The 21,217-nt window shown below is 46.4% G+C and overlaps 1 protein-coding gene across 2 annotated transcripts in view; it reads right to left on the bottom strand.

Annotated features, from left to right (window-relative positions):
- The window catches only part of HEPHL1 (hephaestin like 1), a 367,396-nt gene that overhangs the window by 6,521 nt on the left and 339,658 nt on the right, over positions 1-21,217 (bottom strand). For both annotated transcript variants that reach the window (XM_078656967.1, XM_078656968.1), the window contains exons 17-18: positions 13,610-13,749; positions 4,798-4,960 (exon numbers count right to left, since the gene is read on the bottom strand). In XM_078656967.1, coding sequence (XP_078513093.1) covers positions 4,798-4,960; positions 13,610-13,749 — 303 coding nt within the window. The remainder of the gene's footprint in view (positions 1-4,797; positions 4,961-13,609; positions 13,750-21,217) is intronic.

Genomic DNA, 21,217 nt, shown 5'->3' with positions numbered 1-21,217 from the left:
GAGTATGGAGGTCACAAGGACTGCCGTACTCGTAATAACCCCCTCTGTTCATGTTAATGTTATCGCCCTACTCCACAGTGGGTTTCACTACATCCCTGGTTAGATCTCCAGTTTTGCTTTTCAGGTCCAGTGGCAGCCTGGCAATAGAAAAAAAATAAGCAGATGCCTAATACCAAATTAAGGAGGGGCTCTAATTAGAGGAAACAATCCAATTAAATAAAATTAAAATCGGTGGAAAAGTGAAAGTGCCAACTACTTAAGGAGCCAGACGTTGGCAGCTAGTCCACGTCCTCCACTGTTTCAGTCACGTTATTGAAGCTTATATGAGTGTGCAGTGGTGAAGCATGGGAGACCGGCTACCTTCAAGAAAGGGGCATTTCCAGATGACAATTTACGGACGCCCATCTTATTGGAGTACACTAACAGTCAAAAGGTATGCAGCGAAGGTGAAATCTCTTCCCAAGTCAGCATGCGTTACATTGGAATTCCTGCGGGTACCATTAATATGAAAGAGCTGATCCCTACCAGCTGCTTTCCTATTCTTCTCTCCGACAGCAAGCATTATGGCGGATGACCCTTCTGCCCAACTAAAACATTGTTCCACTGCTAGACTCACCGCAGAATTCAGAAGAAGCATGATTTTGGAAGATGGCAGGGGAACGAAGCTTGGCTGCATAATGTGGCTTCAAGCAGGTGCAGCACTGTAGTAATTAAACCCCTAACACTTTTTTAAGCTTAAAATGAGTAAAAGGAATTCCTTTTTAGGTCTCGGCTAGCATTGTTGCGCACATGCGCAGCTCGCTTGGCGAGATTTAATGATTTTGAGTAGTTTCAGTAAAGGGCTTTAAGCCCCGCCCCTCTTTTCCATTGGCCGGCATCACTGTTCATGCTAAACGGTGGCCAGCCATTGGAAAAGAGCTTTTTATGTCGTACACTTTTGGCTTTTTCGGCCGGCCCACTTGGACGGGCTTGCCTGCTTTCCTTATGCTGTGAAAGGTTTCTTATCTTTATGGGGCCATGTTTAAACACATGGCCCCATAAAGACAAGAGATTGAGGCTTGTTTTGTTTTCCCTCTCGTAGCTCCTCAACCCCACTCTCTCTGCTGTCCCTCCTCCCTCCCTTCCAATCAATCATGGGGTTCCTTAATCTGCAGACTGTGCGAAGGCCTCCGGCCCTGAGCTTGTTAGGACTTGAGCCCTGACTTGCTTTTGGTGTTTTTGGACTAGCATAAAGTGCTGTCTATGGCACCTCCCGCAGCTGCCCCCTGTTCCCCGTAGATTCCAATGTGTAGCATGATGTTCTGCCATAGCGTGAGTGCAGTAAACAAGGCGCGTCAGCGCTCCCCTTTTAAAGCGTGATGTGGCGCACCACGGCGAGAAGGTGGAAATGCCCCGCTGGTGCCAGCGTCAGGTGGGAAGCCAGCTGACCAGCAGCGAGGCATTCATTCCACGTGCCTCTCCAGTTACCGCATCCAGACGAATTTTAAGCCCCCTATCCCCCATAAGGTTGTAGGGCCCGCTTTGTTGAACAGCTCAAAACATGTTTACGTTCAGGGTGGTGTTGGATCGCGCCGCCCCAAACAGCTATTGAGGACTAAGGTGCCCACTGCGGCCCCTCGCCGGGAAGTGCAGCGGCTTAAGGAGCAACTGCAGGCTTCTTCCCACTTCCCTCTGTGATGTGCTCTCCCTGTGTGCTTCCTCCCCACTTCCCTCTGTTATGTGCACACCATGTGTGCTTCCTCCCACTTCCCTCCGTGATCTGCTCACACTTTTGTGCTTCCTCCCCACTTCCCTCCATGATGTGCTCACCCTGTGTGCTTCCTCCCCACTTCCGGCCGTGATGTGCTCATCCATGTGTGCTTCCTCCCCACTTCCCTCCGTGATGTTGCATTACCGCATCCAGACGAATTTTAAACCACTACCCCCCCTCCAAGGTTTTAGTGTCCTCTTTGTTGAACAGCTCAAAACATGTTTACGTTCAGGGTGGTGTTGCCTCGCGCCGCCCTAAGCAGCTGTTGAGGACTAAGGTAGGCACCGGAGAAGAAGAGTAAGATGTGCTCCCTCTGTGATTCCTCCCCACTTCTCTCTGTGATGTGCTCACCCTGTGTGCTTCCTCCCGACTTCCCTGCATGATGTGCTCTCCCTGTGTGCTTCCTCCCCACTTCCCTCCGTCATGTGCTCACCCTGTGTGCTTCCTCCCCACTTCACTCTGTGATGTGCTCACCCTTGTTTGCTTCCTCCCCACTTCCCTACATGATGTGCTCACCCATGTGTACTCCTCTCACTTCCCTCCGTGATGTGCTCACCCATGTGTACTCCTCCCACTTCCCTCTGTCATGTGCTCACCGTGTGCTTCCTCCCCACTTCCCTCCGTGATATGCTCACCCTGTGTGCTTCCTCCCACTTTCCTCCATGATGTGCTCTCCCATGTGATTAAGTTAAAGCCATTTGCTTTGCTAGTGGTATTGTATAGAAAAGCAAATGGCTTTAACTTAATCAAAGGTGAGACCTATTGCATTTTTAATGCTTGTTTTCTTAAGGCGAACTCTAAACAGTTTCTTCAACATTAGCTGAAGTTCCACTGCCAAGGCATTCACTAGTCCCCAAGCAACAGAATTGAGGCAGAGAAATGAAACTTCAAAAGCCTTTAGTTATGTTTGTATTCAGTTGGCCCCACCATATTTTTTAACATGTGGCTTCTTGTCCAATCTCATGACTTGGCTTGGCTATACACGTTTAGCCTGACAACAGTACACTTTTCATGCTGGAGGAAGGGCTGCCACTGGTCGTTTTGATAGACACGTTCTGTGTTTCAACACATTTACTTTTTAAGTAACAATTAATCGCTGGAAGGGATGCCAGTGGCCAAGATGGCTGATGAAACCAGGCACCTAACCGAAACCTCAACCATACACCATAATCCTCAAGTTTGAGATTAAGCAGACCCCTCCTCCTCTACCTGCATCTCTGAGGTTACGGGGAGAGGGAGTGGCAGTGGACCAGTGACCTGAGCCTTTGTCTCTTACCCTGTGGGGGGAGGCTGCTGGTAAGCTTGAGTGACAAAGGCCTTGGCTCCCCAGTAGGCGAACGGGTACAGCTGAAGTCATGGTGCGGTCAGCGACTTGGCCTTTGCAAGGAGTCAACCAGATGTCTAGATTACAGTCTAGGCCTGCAGGACTGGATAGGTAGGATAACCAATACATGGGATAAGAAGAGGGACAACCCTGCTAGGGAGATTTTCACAGCAGGGACGGAATGAATATTCAACATAATATGTAATGATGTTTGAGTCATTGGTAAGCCATTGCGAAGAAGCACATGTGCAAGATGTTACGTTAGTCTTTATGGAGACTAAAATATATGTGATAGAAGCATGGCTTATTGGGACAGGTAACAGCAATATAACTGAGAAGGTAAAAAGGAGAGCCTTGGCGGAATCAACGGACAGTGAATCAGCCCAAAAGGTGTTACCTGACTTTCAATGTTGTGCCACTAAGTCATCTTTAAGATGTGAAATAAAGAGTAAGCCTTCCAAGACATATTTCCATCCAATCAGAAAGATCCACCAATAACTTCCACGCCATACAGCTAAGCCCCAGATAAATAACTTGTCATGAGTTCAAGTAAAAGTATGCACCGCTGTCCACACTGTGATGGGGACACATTAGTCTCTCATTTTGGAACAACTTGTTGGTCATATCAGGCAAATTGAAATTCAACATTGTCAAAAATCGCCACTCCGTGGAGCCATTTCTCCTCATTTGGGGTCTCTTTCATGGCTTTAATGGGACTTTTTCATATCTTGCATTACTGTAGTCCTGTGTTTTTTTGTGGGAGAATTGTACAGTAAGATGAAAATGTAATTCTTAAATCTAATGACATTTGATGCTGACGATGGGGGTATTTCTTGCACCTTGAGGGAGTAGTGTCATTCAAATTGTCAGTTTTGAGAACTATTTATATCGACTCAGCTTTAAATCACATGTTGTGTTTCTCATAGAGAAATGTCATGTTGCTATAAGGTACAGCCACGGTTCTTTTGGGGGGAATTTCAAGAATTGTGCCATGGATTGACTTTCCCCCATTTTCCATCACTTTCAAATGCTATTTTAAGACGCCATCAGAATATCCATATATTTGTATATCATTTGGGAAGATCTACTCTGCTCACCTTTACAAAATATCTATTAAATACTTTTTTTATTAAAAAACATGGTCTATGAATGCTTTTAAGCATAAATTCGCTCCTTTTCTTTAAAAGAAAAAAATTACGTCAAAAATCTATGGATTTTAGATCCCAATGGGTTCCCTATTAATAGAAATATGTTTTTACAAACAATATTAGTACACACATTTAAACCATAGCCATTCAGCCATATGATCAACTCGGGCGAAAATATACAAGAGGGAATCCCATGATGGGTATATGTTTCTAAAATATGGTGTATTTTGGCAGAAATCTAAATAAGAAACCAGCCTTAGGTACAGGTTCTCTGTCATGACATAATACCCATGCCAGAAGTATTAACAAATGCAAATTCAGCTGGTTTGGTAATTTGTTAACGTGGAAACTACTAACATGCCTTTCTAATGTTGTTCCTACATTGTCTATCAGTTTTCAAGGGTGCCCATCTAGTGTGTCCTCACAAGATACCAATAGGATTACTCGACCTACAAGTTACACCCAGAAGACCCAAAGCACCTTGTCTGTACCAACTACTGGGCGTTGCTGTCTTGAAGAGCTCTGGAGAGGGCTAGACCCGTCCTCCAGCAGGACAGAAGACCATGAATCCACACCTGATTTTCGTCTGATCGTGAATGTTGTTTCCATGCCAGCATGAATGTGGTCGGTTACATGACAATGCAGCAACCAGGTCCCAGGATTTCCCGCTATCAGCTCTATGGTCTGAAACGTCCCAGGAAAAAGATCATACACATCCGCCCTGTGCTCCTTGTCGGTCTGTGGAAAGAAATGACAAAACAGTAAGTTCATTACTATTTGATTTTTTTAATTTAAGTATTATTTTGACAGTCATCTGTCCCAGGTTCAACTTTCCACAGGCAACTGGACAGCGGTAAATACTTTATTTATCACCAGATGAGGGTGTCTACGTTTCTTTTGTCGATTTATTATATAAATTCCACATATTATACATTGTAAATTTTTGTAAACATTCCATAATGTCAAGTATCATACCACCACTAGTATTTTTAACATCACCTGGCGAACCACCCATGGATTGGGAAACATGGCAAACAGTTTTGCTTGTCTATGTAGAAGTTCTAGAAGGTGATTCTTCACACCTCATTGGAAATTATTTTTATTAGAACATTGTTTGGGTAGGTTGAGATAAAACGAATTCAAGAATCTACCTTTGTTAGAACGACTAGGTGACATGCATCTCAACAAATGCATCTATGTTAGGAAAATAAACAATTGGGGTAATTGAACATTCCAAATTTTACTATGGAAAGCAAGATAGTATTAAATCTATTGAAGAATATGTGTCTGCACAAATATCTCTAGCACAAGGTGTGATTTTGAACATGACAACTGCCAGCAGGTTTTGCAAGATCAAATGTTAATGGAAATCAACTACAAAAAAGTATAGGAAAGAGTATGGGTGAATGCAGACCTGGCATGGAAGGCTACTTCAAAATTAGTTGAAGGGGTGGAAAACTCTGAACGTTTTATTCAAGAAATTAGAGCTGACTCTACATTTCAAGTACATTCTATGGTAAGTGTTTTTGCTGGAGTGTCAATTTTTCAACATTAGACCTGGCAAGTGGAAAAGATCAAGTTTTCTTGAATGAAGATTCCAGGTATACAATGACATTTGTTACACCAGAAGGTATGTTTTGATATCATCCTCTTAGCCTGACAAGTGTAGGCTCCGATTTTTAAAACGGAAGAAATAAACTTTGAATGGTATTGGGGGATCAGTGGCGTTCCAGGATGATAACCTAGATTTTGGCAAAGTACATGCTTGACCATGACCAAAACATATCCTTCAGGAAAAAGGTCTCAAACTTAAGTTTTATAAGTAAAATGTTTGTAGAAAAGAGGTTGAATACAGAATCCACACCATTATTAATACTGGTATAAAGCCAAAAGTCTGCCAAGTTGAAGGTATAATGAAGGCACCAACGTCTACGTCGAAGGAAAAATTAGTGGCTTTCCTTGGGTTAACTCAATTTCATACTAAATGTATACAAGATTATGCTACTAAGGTGAAACAATTCAGATTTCTTCTAAAAAAAGGGCCATTTTCCTTTCTTCTCTGACAAGAAGCTTATGGGATAGTGGTTGTGGATTACTATTCTGAACGGCCTGCAGTAAGGATGATTGAAGAGGTTACATTATAAGTTGTTGTGGAATTATTAGAAGCGTTATTCTGCAGGGAGGGATTGTCTGAATTTATTGTATCAGCAATTTACAAGAAACCACACTGAGCAATTCTTTACCAGTCAGGTATACAACATTGGAGAAATTCTGTATTTCACTGTGAGGTAAATGGTCAAGTGAGAGATCGAACAGATTAACACACAAATCTATTCAGTTAGCTTTCAACTACATAATTGTTTGGAGGAAAGCATTGGAATCCACTTTGTTAACTTACAGGGCTAAAACTAATCCTATTTGCTTGTTGACTCCATTTCGGTTGTTATGGGGATGTAAAGCAGGTTCCAAATTGGTATCATAGTAGTTAAAAAATAAGTGTGGTGGATTCTGAAATTGATTACCACGAAATCAGAAATGCTGTGGATATGTACAACACATGAAGACTTGAATAGACAAGAAGGGAGGAAAAAACAGTAAGTGTTGTGCAAAAAAAGGGACTTGGTTAGACTGAAGAAAACTTCTTATTCTGGTAAAGGTACTGCACAAGGCCTAATCCCATGCAGGTAATTGAGCTATTCAAGAATGCAGTTAGAGTAGAGGGTGTAGCTGTGTCGAATTTAAAAAGGGGGTCCTTGCGTGGTGAGTAAGAGGACAGCATGAGTTAAACAATGTAGCAGATTGTAGCAAAAAGTTGATTGCTGCGAAGATGATATAAATGTGCTTATGGGCTTGTCTGGAAGAGATGCAGTAGATGGGCCATTTGAGTTGGAAGGATCTAATGGGGCTAGGATTGCAGCAAAAAAAATGCTGCATGTTCATTAAGTAGTGGAAAGTGTACATTGTCGCAAGCTGCCTCATACTTGCAGGATTATGTAATGTATTGTAGAGTTGCATTTTCCATTCACATTTGGTATTTTCTTATGGTAATTTTAGTTTATTTTCTTTAAGACATTGTGGAAAATAGATAGTAGAATATTTAATGTATTATTTTATCTGAAAGAAACAGGTTAGTATTAGATTCCTTACCTTAGAATATCCCCAGGCGTCAGTCTGGATCCAGAAACTTTTGCGTAGCAGTACCCCTGCGCGTCGGTAGGCGTCGTCTGCAGGCGTCCCCTGCGGCTCCGCGTCCGTCGTCGGCGTCGTGCGCCGTGATGACGTCGCTGGAGTATATAGACGCCGCCTCCGCGCGCTGACGTCAGTACTTCTTTTTTCCGCGCCAGTTAGCGCAGATCCCAGAAGTGCAGTACTCCGGTCTTTTGACCAAAGTTTTGTGAATCCTTGATTCTTCTTACGGTGCCGGTAGGATGCCCGGTTTTAAGAACTGTGACGGCTGTGACCGCACGATGTCGGTCACGGATCATCACCGACTCTGCCTCCGGTGCCTGGGCCCCGACCACGCCGTGGACGACTGTGTCGACTGCCGGGCCCTGACGAGTAAAGCTAGGCGGGAGCGGTCCCGCAAGCTACTCGAGCTGCGGGTGTCGGCCCCGCGTCGAGAGCGGTCCCGGTCCGGCCGGAGGTCGAGGGAGCGGTCGAGGGAGCGGTCGCGGAGCCGCCACGAGCGCTCCGGAAGTCGTCGCCATTCCTCTGGTTCCTCAGGTAGGAAACACAAGAAGTCGGGGCGTCGTCATCGTACCCCCGACTCCCCCCGACGCTCGCGCGAAGCGGCCGGGGGTTCGGGTGGCCCCACGCCCGCGGCTCCGCGTGAGTCGCCGGCGCGGCCTGCTCCATACCCTACGGTCCCTGGGCAAGGCGCGACGCCCGGGGAGATAGAGGAGTTCCTCATGGCCATGAGGGCACTGTCTCCTCCGGCGGGGCCTACGGCGCCTTCGGGCCCTGTGCTCCCATCCGGGGGCCCTAGCGGTTCGGGTGCTCCTGCCTCGACGCCGCCGGGAGCTCCGACCCCGGCGCCGCAGGGTCCCTCAGGGTCGACGCCGGCTGGTCTACTGGCCTCTCCGGCGCCGATTCCATCGGGGTTGCCCCCGACGCTGCCCCCGCGCGGCGCCGGTGCTCCGGGCGGCGCCGCCCCCGTACCCTCTCCGACTCCGGACGCGGAGTCGGACCGGCGTCGCCCAATGCCGAGTCCGACGCCGATGGGGCCTGTGGACCCCGGGGAGCCGGTCTACATTGTTGATTCCGAATATGGTGAAGATGTAGATTACGGAGAGGGTTGGGAGGGGTCTGAGGACCCTCTGTCAAGCGAGTGTCAGTACAATGTGGACTGGACAGGTGATTTGGGTGACGCCAGTGGTCTGGACGACTCTACTAACCCTGGTTTTGTCTCGACTCCTACCGTGGCTTCGGAGGAGGGGGCTGCTTATTCAGTGGTGTTGATGAGGGCGGCCAAGGCCTTACACCTTGAGCTCCCCGTCACGGCCGTGAGGCCTAACATCCTCACTGAGGTCTTCAAACCGCAGTCATGCCCACAGGAGCCACTGCTGCCGTTTAACGAAGCCTTATCTGACGTTCTTTTGGGCACGTGGTCCTGGCCCGCTTCAGGCTCGCCTGTTGATAGGAACGTGGCCAGACGCCACCATCCGTGTCCGGATGACCCCAAGTTCCTGTCCACCCATCCCACCCCTGAGAGTCTGGTGGTCCAGGCTTCGACTTCCCAGACCGCATTCCCGTCGGCCCCGCCCGACCGGGAATCCAAGAGGTACGACCAGTATGGAAAAAAGGTCTTCTCGTCCCTGAGTTTGGGACTGCGGTCTTGCAACACCGCATGCCTCTTGGGCCGCTACTCCCACTCTCTGTGGGATACGGTCGCGGACCTGCTGCCGGAATGCCCGCAGGAGGTACGGGCAAAGCTCGGCAAGGCTATGATTGAAGGCCGAGACGCAGCAAAATACTCCATCAGGTGTGGTCTTGATACGACCGACTCGCTGGGCAGAGCGATGTCCACGACGGTGGCGATTCGTCGCCACGCCTGGCTGAGGTCCGCCAACTTTTCGGCAGATGTCCAGAATGCCTTGATGGACATGCCGTTCGATGGCAGTCGCCTGTTTGGCGACAAAGCGGACCACGCGCTGGAGCGCTTCAAGGACTCCAGGGTCACGGCCAAGTCCTTGGGTCTCTCGACCCAGCGCCAGCAAACTGGTCCGTTTCGCTCCTTTTGTGGCCAAGGAAGGGGCGGTCCCACACGTGCTGCCAGCCACGCGCCGCAACACATTTCTCAACACGTGGCGGCCGTGGAGTCCGCCGTGGAGGCGGTCGGGGACAACGGCGAGGTCAGACCACACCTCCCCCCGCAACATCGGCCTCCAAATCCTCCTAGTCCGTGCTTTCAGGCCCATGTGACGCCAGTGGGTGGCAGGGTTCGCCATCACCACTCCCGCTGGCGCACTATCACATCGGACAGGTGGGTGCTGCAGCTCGTCCGAAGGGGCTACTCCCTCCCCTTCGAGACCACTCCTCCAGCCATGCCACCGCAGAACCACCGTGTGTCGGGGGACCGCTTGACACTTCTGCAGGAGGAAGTTACGGCCCTCTTGGCCAAGGGGGCCGTCGAGCGCGTTCCTGGGCCAGAAGTAGGGTGTGGTTGCTATTCCCACTACTTTCTGGTACCCAAGAAGGACAAAGGGGGCCTACGTCCTATCTTGGATCTACGGAACGTCAACGGCTTCATCCGGAAGGAGAAGTTCAAGATGTTGACTTTGGCTCAGGTCTTGGCTGCTCTAGACCCGCAAGACTGGATGGTAGCGTTGGACTTGCAGGATGCGTATTTTCACATCCCCGTCCTGCCGGCCCACCGGCGTTACCTGCGGTTCACGGTAGGCCACGAGCACTTTCAGTTTATCGTGCTCCCATTCGGCCATACCAGCGCCCCACGGGTGTTCACGAAGGTGATGGCGGTGGTCGCAGCCCATCTGCGCCGGTTGGGGGTTTCAGTCTTCCCCTACCTGGACGACTGGTTGTTGAAGGCGGGCTCGCCCCAGACAGTCGTCCATCACCTTCAGATGACGGCAGACCTCCTGCACGAGCTGGGGTTTTCCATAAATGTGCCGAAATCACACCTGTGTCCCTCTCAAAAGCTCCTTTTCATTGGAGCGGTTCTCGACTCGGCGCAGTTTCGGGTTTATCCTCCGGAACGGCGAGTCCGGGATATACAGGCTTTGATTCCCATCTTTCAGCCGTTATCCCGGGTTTCGGTCAGATTGACGCTGCGGCTGCTGGGGCTGATGGCTTCCTGCATCCTTCTGGTGCATCACGCCCGGTGGCGGATGCGGGCTCTGCAGTGGGACCTGAAGTTTCAGTAGGCCCAGCATCAGGGCAACTTGTCCGACCATGTCTTGATCTCGGAGGGCACTGCGAGACAACTGCAGTGGTGGCTTACGGACCGCGATTGGGTCAGAGGCAGATCCCTCTCCCTTCCCCACCCGGAGCACGTGGTTGTGACGGACGCGTCCCTCCAGGGCTGGGGAGGCCACTTGGGAGAGGCGGAGATCAGAGGCATCTGGTCTCCGGCGGAGTCCCGGCTCCATATAAACCTGTTGGAGCTGCGGGCGATCCGTCTAGCACTGAAGGCATTCCTCCCCTTTGTCAACGGGAGTGTAGTGCAGGTGTTCACGGACAACACCACCGCCATGTGGTACTGCAACAAGCAGGGTGGAGTGGGGTCGTGGACCCTTTGCCAGGAGGCTCTGCGTCTCTGGCAATGGCTGGAACGTCAGAGCGTGACTCTGACGGTTCAACACCTGGCAGGTTCTCTGAACGCCAGGGCGGACGAACTCAGCCGTCGGTGCTCGGTGGATCACGAATGGCGTCTGAACTCGGACGTGGCGAAAGGCCTCTTTCTGCAATGGGAAGAGCCTTGGTTAGATCTATTCGCCACAGAAGAGAACGCGCAATGTCATCAGTTCTGCGCGTTGGAGTTTCCAAGACGTCACTCGCACGGCGACGCCTTTCGGCGCGAGTGGAGTTGCGGTCTATTGTACGCCTTTCCGCCTATACCACTTCTGCCCAGAGTGCTGAAGAAGATCAGGTGCGACCGGGCCCAAGTTATCCTTGTGGCTCCGGACTGGGCTCGAAGGTACTGGTATCCCGAGCTACTCAGCATGTCAGTCGGTCTCTCGATCCGCCTGCCCCTTCTGGAGGACCTTCTGTCGCAGCAGCAGGGGACGGTCCTCCACCCGAACCTGTCCAGTCTCCACCTCCATGCGTGGAGATTGAGCGGCGACAGTTGAGGCCATTTGACTTGCCTCCTGAAGTTTGTGATGTGATTCTGGCAGCCAGGCGTCCCTCCACAAAGTCGGTATACGCCTGCCGGTGGAACAGATTTGTGGCATGGTGCACAGCAAAGGCTGTGGACCCTCTTTCTGCCCCTCTCTCCGAGATTCTCCTCTTTCTTCTCTCTCTTGCCCAGCAGGGCTCTGCTCTGGGCACTGTCAAGGGCTACCTTTCTGCCCTTTCGGCCTTTCTAAAGCTGCCTGATCAACCTTCTTTGTTCAAGTCCCCTATTGTAACGAGATTCTTGAAGGGCATCACGCACATGTATCCACCTGTTCCGTTTGTGATGCCTCAGTGGGACTTGAACCTGGTTCTGACCTTCTTGATGTGTGCTCCCTTTGAGCCACTTCATTCCTGTCCTCTCCGTCTCCTGACTTTAAAGACGGCCTTCCTGGTTGCCATCACCTCTGCCAGGAGAGTGAGTGAGCTCCAGGCTCTTTCTGTCAAACCTCCTTTCATGTCCATTCATCCAGACAAGGTGGTTCTGAGAACTAGACCTTCTTTCCTGCCCAAAGTAGTCTCTGCTTTTCACATCGGGCAGTCCATCACCTTACCCTCCTTCTTCCCGCCTCCGCATCCTTCAAAGGATGAAGAGCGGCTCCATCGTCTGGACCCAAAACGTGCGCTTTCATTTTATATGGATCGCACTCGCCAGTTCCGGGTGGATGACCAACTGTTTGTTGGCTACGTGGGTGCGAAGAAGGGCAGGGCGGTGCATAAACGGACCATCTCTCGGTGGGTCGTCCTGTGCATCAAAGCGTGCTGCTCTTTGGCTAGGAAGGAGCCTCCTGTTGGGCTGAGGGCCCATTCCACTCGGGCCACGGCGGCTACTACTGCCCTGGGCCGGGGAGTCCCCTTGCAGGACATTTGTCAGGCGGCTACGTGGGCCTCGCTGCACACGTTTGCAAGGCACTACTGCCTGGACAGTCAAGTCCGGAGGGATGGCTTTTTTGGCCATTCTGTCCTCCAGGACTTTCTGGTGTAAGCTGTATTGGTTCGCAGACCCACCACCGGGGTTGGTATTGCTGGGGTATCTATTCTAAGGTAAGGAATCTAATACTAACCTGTTTCTTTCAGATGAACAAGTTACTTACCTTCGGTAACGATATATCTGTAAGAAACAGTAAGTTAGTATTAGATTCCTTACCGCCCCACCCGTCCTCCCCGTTCTGCGAACTGATACATAGGGTTAAGGTCATCCCCTTCAGGGCCCTAGTTTCGCATGGCACCAGTGTTGGTTCTTCCATGGCTCTGCGTGTTCTGGCGCGGAAAAGCTGTGTGCAAAGAACTGACGTCAGCGCGCGGAGGCGGCGTCTATATACTCCAGCGACGTCATCACGGCGCACGACGCCGACGACGGACGCGGAGCCGCAGGGGACGCCTGCAGACGACGCCTACCGACGCGCAGGGGTACTGCTACGCAAAAGTTTCCGGATCCAGACTGACGCCTGGGGATATTCTAAGGTAAGGAATCTAATACTAACTACTGTTTCTTACAGATATATCGTTACCGAAGGTAAGTAACTTGTTCGTTAAGGGGAAAGATGAGCAGTATTATACTAGAAATAAAGAAACTGATGACCACTCCATCAACTTTGTGGCAATGTGTAGCTAATTTAGAAGAACAAGATGGGTACAACAGGAGCATCAAGCAGTTCCACTCCAACTGACTTCATGCAGTGTTCCTCAGTTCTACCTTCCAGCTAGTGACATTTACTAGTCATAGAATAACAAGGTTAGGAAAAACGCATGACACACAAGTAGTTACCATGAATAGTTATTCATTACATGCAATAGTTAACACTGGGACGCTCAACCAATTCTCCTCTTCACATCCTAAGACAATATGGTGTAAGGGCTCAGTTAGGAAAAGTGTGTTGGTCTGTAGTGACCTTGAGTTACAACTCACAAATGTAGCTGCCTTTCTTTCACACAGTTAATCTATATTGGGATGTTACAAAGATACTTCCCCACTCACAAGCATTACAATCAGATACACATCTTTTTAACTGATAAGTACATTTAATTTGTACTAACCTTGAATAGGAAACTCTGGGCATGGAAGTGGACAGTGTGCATGTCAACTTCATTTCCAAGTCCCATCAAGTACCAGTTTGTCTTTTCTCCTTCTATCATTGTCAAGCCATGAAGGTTTCCATAGATCTTTCCATTTATTGCTGACGAGAAAAAACATTTGATGGTCAAGAAAAATTTGTTTTTGAAGTACAGAACTGAATTTTTTGTAAACATAACCGTTCTTCTACACATCTTTCCTGCTGTGACAATCTTGGACTTGCCTTATTTAACACTTAGACAAGAGACACCCATTTACGGAATTGCAAACAAATGTGTTACAGAAACTGTGATTTCTATTTACAAATGTCAGAAAACGACATAAATAAATCAAGAGCTTCTCATTTTAAAAGGACGAATCAATTATCCCTGCTTGTCAGAGTTTTTCCCTCCACAGTAAACCGAAACAGATCTGTACCTGATTTGCTTCTGTTTCCCCATCCCTATCACTATCTGCCTCCAAGGTCCATGGCATTTGGTTACCTTTCCTAGCATTTCCTGCCACAAATCCTCATCAGGGTTATTGGTATAGCTGGTTTAACGAAGAACTGAGACTACAGCTCCCAGAACACATTAGCATGCCGAATGAAGCCCAGCACTGAAGAATATGGTAGAGACCACATGGCGCAAGCTGACAATTCTAGGCAGCCCTTACCTGGCTCACTATTTTCTGCTGGAGCATGACCAGTGGCGGCTACTCCTCTAAGGCAGAGGAGCGTCGCCCCACTGCTCACGCAGCAGTGTAAAAAAATTAAATCATAATAGAAGTTTTTCTGTTATTATGATTTTCTTTTTTCAACCAGGCTGGGTGGGGCTGGGTTCCTGTGAAGTCGGGAGGAGGAGTGGTTGCTGCACACGCCAAAGTGCTCATGACTGCTTGGACGGCCCTCTCGGGCTGCCCCAAGCAGTCATGCGCACTTTGCATGTTCCTCACCAGGCTGCATTACACAGCCTGGTGAGAAACATGCAAACCCTCCCAAGTCGCGCCTGAGCACCGAGCTACGTTGCTCAGTCCAGTCACAACGCTGCATTGCAGCATTGTGATTGGTCAGGGGAGGGAGCCTGAGAGCTTCCTGGTTCCAGAGAGACGACACGACAGTGGAGAGACGGCTGCGGACTCGGGGAGACTGCAAGTACTTTTTAAAATGTTTGTAATGTCCCCCGTGAGCTCCCGTCCCCTCACCCAATTCCCCCAACTCGCCCCACCCAACCCTCCCTCCCACCGCCCCTCCACTATCGTTCCTTGCCAGACGCTGCTGAGCATGACACAAAAAATGGCTGAAGGCCAGGGCACCTCTTCTCATGGTTTGTCGACCACAAAGCCCCAACGCGTTTCACCTCAGCCTGACGCTTCATCACGGGATTTTGTGGCTGTGGTTTATGCCTTCTTTGATTTTAATGCCCAGTTTCTAATTTCAAATGGTGGTAAATGTATTTTTCACATACATGTTTTAAGTTACAATTACATTGGTAACATTTTGACCAAAAATTTGAGGCATAAAAGATATGTTTTCACTTAAGAGGCAAAGTACTGTTTGCATCTGTTGAGGTGTGTCCAATTACAATTATCGCTCTCTAGTGAGCATAATATTTTAAAGTCACAGTCAAATTATCACCTCCTATGATGGCCATTCAGTGCAGTTTATTATTCTTTTGGGACAGTCAGTGATACTCCCTGGTGAGTAAGTGGACAACAACATGAGACCATGCCAGTGATATTGTGTCCGGTTAATTATAGATGGACATACAATTCCTACGTTTGGTTGAGCCCCCTCGGTTCAAGGGTTCTGAAATTGATGATTAATTTTGAGTCCCTTTGTCTTAGAGTCTTAATTCGATTCCCTCCTCTTTCTGATGCTGGAATTTGGTCAATGACGCAAAATCGAAGTGTTTCCACCTCTTATCATGGACCTTTTCCATGTGCTTGGCAATTGCATTTGTGCGGTCTTTATGCGTGGTTGCTCTGGTGTGTTCAAGTATTCTTTTTTTAACTTCAAACATTGTGCTCCCAATGTATCTCTTATGGCAGGGACATTCAACCATATATACTGTGAAAGTGCTTTTGCAGGTCAAATAAGTGTTATATAAGGGTTGTGATGTACAGAATTATGACTAACATCTGTTGAGTTCGTATTACGTTATATGTAGTCCTGAAAAGGCTTCAGAGTATTGCGTGAAGCTGGTCACTCTGTCTGCAGGCGGAGGAAGTGTGGCAATGAATTCGCACATCGCATAGTCTGTTTCAAAAAGTAGTATCGTCGTATACTGCGGTGGTATCGTCGTGTATCACAAGTGGTGTTGTCGCACATCACTGGTTTAGGGACTTTCTGTATGAAAGGAAAAATGTATAGCGAGGGCAGTTTATAAAATCTTGGCTTTCAAGTACAGGGATCATTGCGTATCCTGATTTAAAACTTACTGCTGGGAGAGTAATAGAGCTTAACCTGAACTTGAGAGAAGGGTAAAGTAGAGGAAGTGGTGCTACTTAATTGGCGAATGTAAAATTCTGTGGTAGAGAAGAGGTAAGCGCTGACTACTGGAAATACAGAATACTTGTGCGATTGAGAAAATTCTATCATTTTGTTTAGCGAAACAGACGAATGGAGTTGTTTTGTGTTACTAACCGATTCAGTTGAATATCTTGTAAATACGTCTTCTTGAAAAAATCTTGTAAAGGAGGGGTCAGTCGGTGCTGCAGAAGCCAGAGCGCTGGTGACGTCAAAAGTGTCGCACTGGGATTAGTCCTCGTGACCAAGACAGGGCAAAGAGCTGATTGGTGCATCACGAAAAGCAGCGAAACTATTGCTTAAGCACTAAGGAGACGTATCTTGTTCTAATTGGTACGCTAGTGTGAACAGCGCTGTGATAGGTTGGTGTTACGGAACAGCAACAGAGAAGTGGGCGATCTTTTGAAAGACAGGAAATTTACAGAAAAATGGATTACTATTACGAAGAAGAAAAGAAGAAACCTTCATGGTTTAAGAAATTGAAAAATGTGTTTGTGAAGGACAAGGCGATAGTCACAAGAGAGGGAAAATTACTTCCTCCGCCGAAAACGCCTGCTTCCTATATGTTGTCAAAATATGGTTACCATACGTGTGTTTGGCTAGAGAATTGGGTAAGGTATACCAGAAATGATGGTGTGTTAGCTTTTCCAGAAGGAGGATCTTTTGATGTGACAGTTTTGAGAAATTTTAGAGAAAAGATGATGAAACGTGACCTAAGACCTAGACCGACTCAGATTGAAGCTTTAGTTGAATGGGAAGATGAGATGCATGAATTGGAAAGCGCGAGGTTGAAAGGACATATCAGACCAAGAGGTAGATTTCATAATTTATGGGGAGAAACACATGAGAGTAGAATGTATCCAGTCAGATTGGTGGATGATTATGAAGGGCGGAAATGCACAGACAAGAGGAAAAATGTAGAAACAGGGAGAGAAGGTTATGGTGAAAGTGAATCAGAGGATGCTGTGCTAGAAGAAATATTAAATAGGAGACCGCCACCATATCAACCAGGTTCTTTATGGACTACACCGAATGCTCCACCCGTAGATGAAAGAATTAATGAAACACCAAGGCAATTTTCTAATTTTTTAGAGATGTACCAGAAAGAGTGGAATTGAGATATAATCCGAGTACTTCAATAACAGAACCAAGACTTACAGGTACTCCAAAACAAATCAATGAGCGAGAAAATGTAAATAGGGTAGAAAAACGAGTTGAAGAACAAGCAAGTACTGCTGAATATATACTGACTACAAATGCATTGACAGAAAAGATTCAGGAGCTTACGAAAAACATAGAAGCAGTAACAGTCCCAATAACGATAGGACCTGTAATTCCAGTGTTTGAAAACCAAAGAATAAAAGAACCAAGTTTGAAAATCCTTTTTCAACAGAGTTTGCAGAAAAGTGAGAGGAAATATTTATCCAGATTTGTCAGAAATCAGACAAACAATAATGTAAATCCGCCTGACTTAACTTTCAATCAGAGTTTACCCTATAAATATGCCACCGGAGCAGAGTCTGACTCTGCTACACCTGAAAAGAGTGTAGAGAAAATAGATTTAACGCAGACACCTGTAGGACCATCAGAACAAGAATTAAGTGATTGGATTAAAACTCTGAAATTAAAAGTGCATGAACCTAAAGTACTGGATGCAGCGATATTACAAGTTGCCATGGAAGAATTATTTATTGGAACAATTGGAACAGACAGACTAAAAACGTACCAAGATGATGAACTTATGTTCATGTGTAAAAGCATAACATGGAAAGCGAAGTCTGTACATGATCAATTAGAAGGCTTGGCAAATGAATTTGAAATAGAATTTGCAAAGAATAAAACATTGCAGAAATCCTATGGAGTGGATTTTTCAGAAAAAGACATTGAAAACATTAATACTGCCGGAAGGTTAACCTAAATAAAAGAATTAATTGTGCTTTTATGAAGATGGGAAGATGTGAATAAATGGAGAGTGAAATGGGTAAAGAAGAAAGAGGAGGCTAGTGATAAATCCACATTAGCGTTTCCAGTCAGAGAAAAAGAGACAGTCGCAAATGAGTTCCCTATGAGAGAAATACCTGAAGGAGGATATGTACATGTACCATGGAGTAGACAGGATATATTATCATTTACAAATGATTGCCCCAGATTGAGAGAAAAGCCAGTAGAATGGTATCGACAGGTGGATCGATTTGTGAAAGTTTCAAAAGTGCTATGGGTTGATCTAGATGGATTATTTGACATAGATGTGCCAGCAGATTTATGGACCGAATGCAAAATAACTGTGAATTGGCCAAAAGAGGAATGTCCTCAAGACAAAGTAACAGGTGCTCTGTCACCTGAAGTAATGAGGAAATATGAACAAGTGATAGTATTTTTGAAGAATAAAATTCCACCAAAAGAAACAGATTGGGTAAAGATAGACAGAACTACACAGGAACCAAAGGAATCTGTACATGCATTTTGTGAAAGATTGCTGTTGGTATTTAAACAATACAGTGGATATGAAGATTTGAGTGAAAAGGACATGAGTCGTTTTATATATCGATTTGTGTATGGATTAAGACCAGAAATTGGAGACATGATCAGACATAGTATGATAGGTTGGCAGTCAAGTTCTGTAGATGATGTTTTAAGAAAAATCAAATATTGTAGTGAAGAAATTGATGCCAAACAAAAGAAATTAAAAGAAAAAGCTATGTGGGCACCGGTGAAGGTAGCAGAACACCAAGTGGCACAATTGGAAAATAAAAATACTGAAGCAAGTCAGGGAAAATTGAAAGGAAATTTCAACAAAACGAAATTAGTAGGAAGAGCTCAAGAAAAAGTTCCCTTGTCATAATTGCGGCAGAATAGGGCATTGGAGAAAAGAGTGTAAGTATCCACCAAGAGTTAATCCAGAAAATACATCATTGAATCCAAAGGTGCAGAATGAGGTAATTCAACAGCAACCGCAACAGCAGCAGACAGTTAATCAGAAAAGTCAGGTGCCACAACCGCCACTTCCACACAGTGTAAACCATCAGAGCTACAGTGCAGAGACAGGATTCAGCGGAGGCGAGCAGGTAAATAGATTGGCTAGAGTGAATGTGAGTCCCCAGTATTGGTTACAAGAGGATGGTGGGAGTGAGTCGGATGAAAGTTTCTGACGGTGCCTAAGAGGGGAAGAAGAGTGTGTGCTTGGAGCCACTCTTGAGGTAGATCAGTCTGGTCCATTTGTAAACCGAAAAGTGAATGATGTAGAAATAACTTTCCTAGTGGACACTGGTGCTACCCGTTCTACTGTTAGGTCAGTGGAAGTCCAAAATCTTCCTCTCTCGAGAGACCACATCCAGGTTGTAGGCGTAGCTAATAGACAAATTACAACTTCTTTGACACAACCAGTTGAAGTAGAAATTGGAAATTTTAAAGACATGCATCGATTTGTGGTGTGTGATAGTAGCCCCGTAAATTTGCTAGGTCGAGACATTTTGTGTAAGATGAACTGCGCCATATGCTGTTCACCAGATTGCATAGAGTTGCAAACCCCAGATGAAGATAGCCTGTATAAAATGACAATGCTTATGCTTGAAGCAGAGCAAAACAAGAGGTAGTGAAAGAGAAAGTGTGGGATTTCACAGGAGAAGATATTGGGTTGATGAAAGATGTAGATCCTGTAAAAGTCTCTGTAAAAGAAGGTGCAAATTACCCGAATATTCCCCAGTACAAAATGACTGCAGAAATATTTGAAGGAATAACCCCAGTGATAAACAAAATGATTGAACACGGCATATTAAGAGAAATAGAGAGTAGTCCTTGTAATTCACCGATAATGGGATTGAAAAAGCCAAATGCAACATTTAGAATTGTACAGGATTTGAGAAAGGTTAATAAAATGGTTGTCCCATGTTGTCCAATTGTACCAATTCCAGCAGTGATTTTATATCAAATTCCCCATGATTCAGAATGGTACACTGTAATCGATTTGTGTAATGCGTTCTTTACAGTTCCATTGCACCCAGAAAGCCAGCCAATCTTTGCGTTCAGGTTCGGAGATCGCATTTTGGCATGGTGCCGAATTCCTCAAGGATATACTGAAAGTCCATCTATCTTTAATCAGTTGTTAAAGAAATCATTAGAAAGTTTGAGCATGCCTGGAGAGTCTGTATTGGTTCAATATATTGACGATCTCCTAGTGGCATCAAAGACAAAAGATGCATGTGTAACAGATACTATTGCATTGCTGAATCATTAGGCAGAAGAGGGACATAAAGTGTCTCCATCAAAATTACAATTTTGCCAGAAAGAAGTCCAATACTTAGGTCATAAGATTGCCAAAGGAATCAGACAAGTTACTGCAGAAAGAATTAAAATGATACAAGGAATGCAGCCACAAAAAACTCAGACAAGTGAGAATGTTCCTAGAAATGGTAGGTTACTGTAGACAGTGGATTTGTGGATTCTCACTGATTGCAAGGCCATTGCAGAGATTAACCAGAGCAGATATCAGATACCCTATAGTTCTGACCAAAACTGAGATGGAAGCATTTGAACAGTTTAAAACGAGCTTATGTGAAGCACCAGCTTTAGGGATGCCTGACTATGAAAAAGAGTTTGAACTGTACTGCAGTGAACGAGAAGGATGTGCATTGTCAGTATAAATGCAGAGACATGGAAAACTGAGAAAGCCAATAGTGTATTACTCTGCTGTTTTGGACCCTGTTGCAAAAGCATTGCCAGGTTGTCTGAAAGCAGTAGCAGCCACAGGCGTCAGTCTAGGACAAAGTGAAGGAATAGTGATGGGATTTCCTGTGAGAGGGTATGTACCTCACTCGGTGGAGATTCTCCTCACTAGGACAAAAACACAGTACTTGATCAACAATAGGATGACCAAATACGAAAAGACAATTCTGGGAGCAGAAAATGTGACAATCTCTCGATGTGTAAATGTAAATCCTTCCACATTATTGCCTGATACTATGGAAACCGAAGTGAGAAATGAGGTTGATCACAAATGCCTAGATGTTCTTGAATACTGTACCAAACCAAGACCAGACATCAGAAATGAGCCATTGCCTGAATCCGA

This window comes from Lissotriton helveticus, chromosome 8 (assembly GCF_964261635.1).
Source record: "Lissotriton helveticus chromosome 8, aLisHel1.1, whole genome shotgun sequence".
Classification (NCBI taxonomy): domain Eukaryota; kingdom Metazoa; phylum Chordata; class Amphibia; order Caudata; family Salamandridae; genus Lissotriton; species Lissotriton helveticus.
The sequence above is the reverse complement of the archived record's forward strand: the minus strand, read 5'-3'. Positions and strand labels throughout refer to the sequence as shown.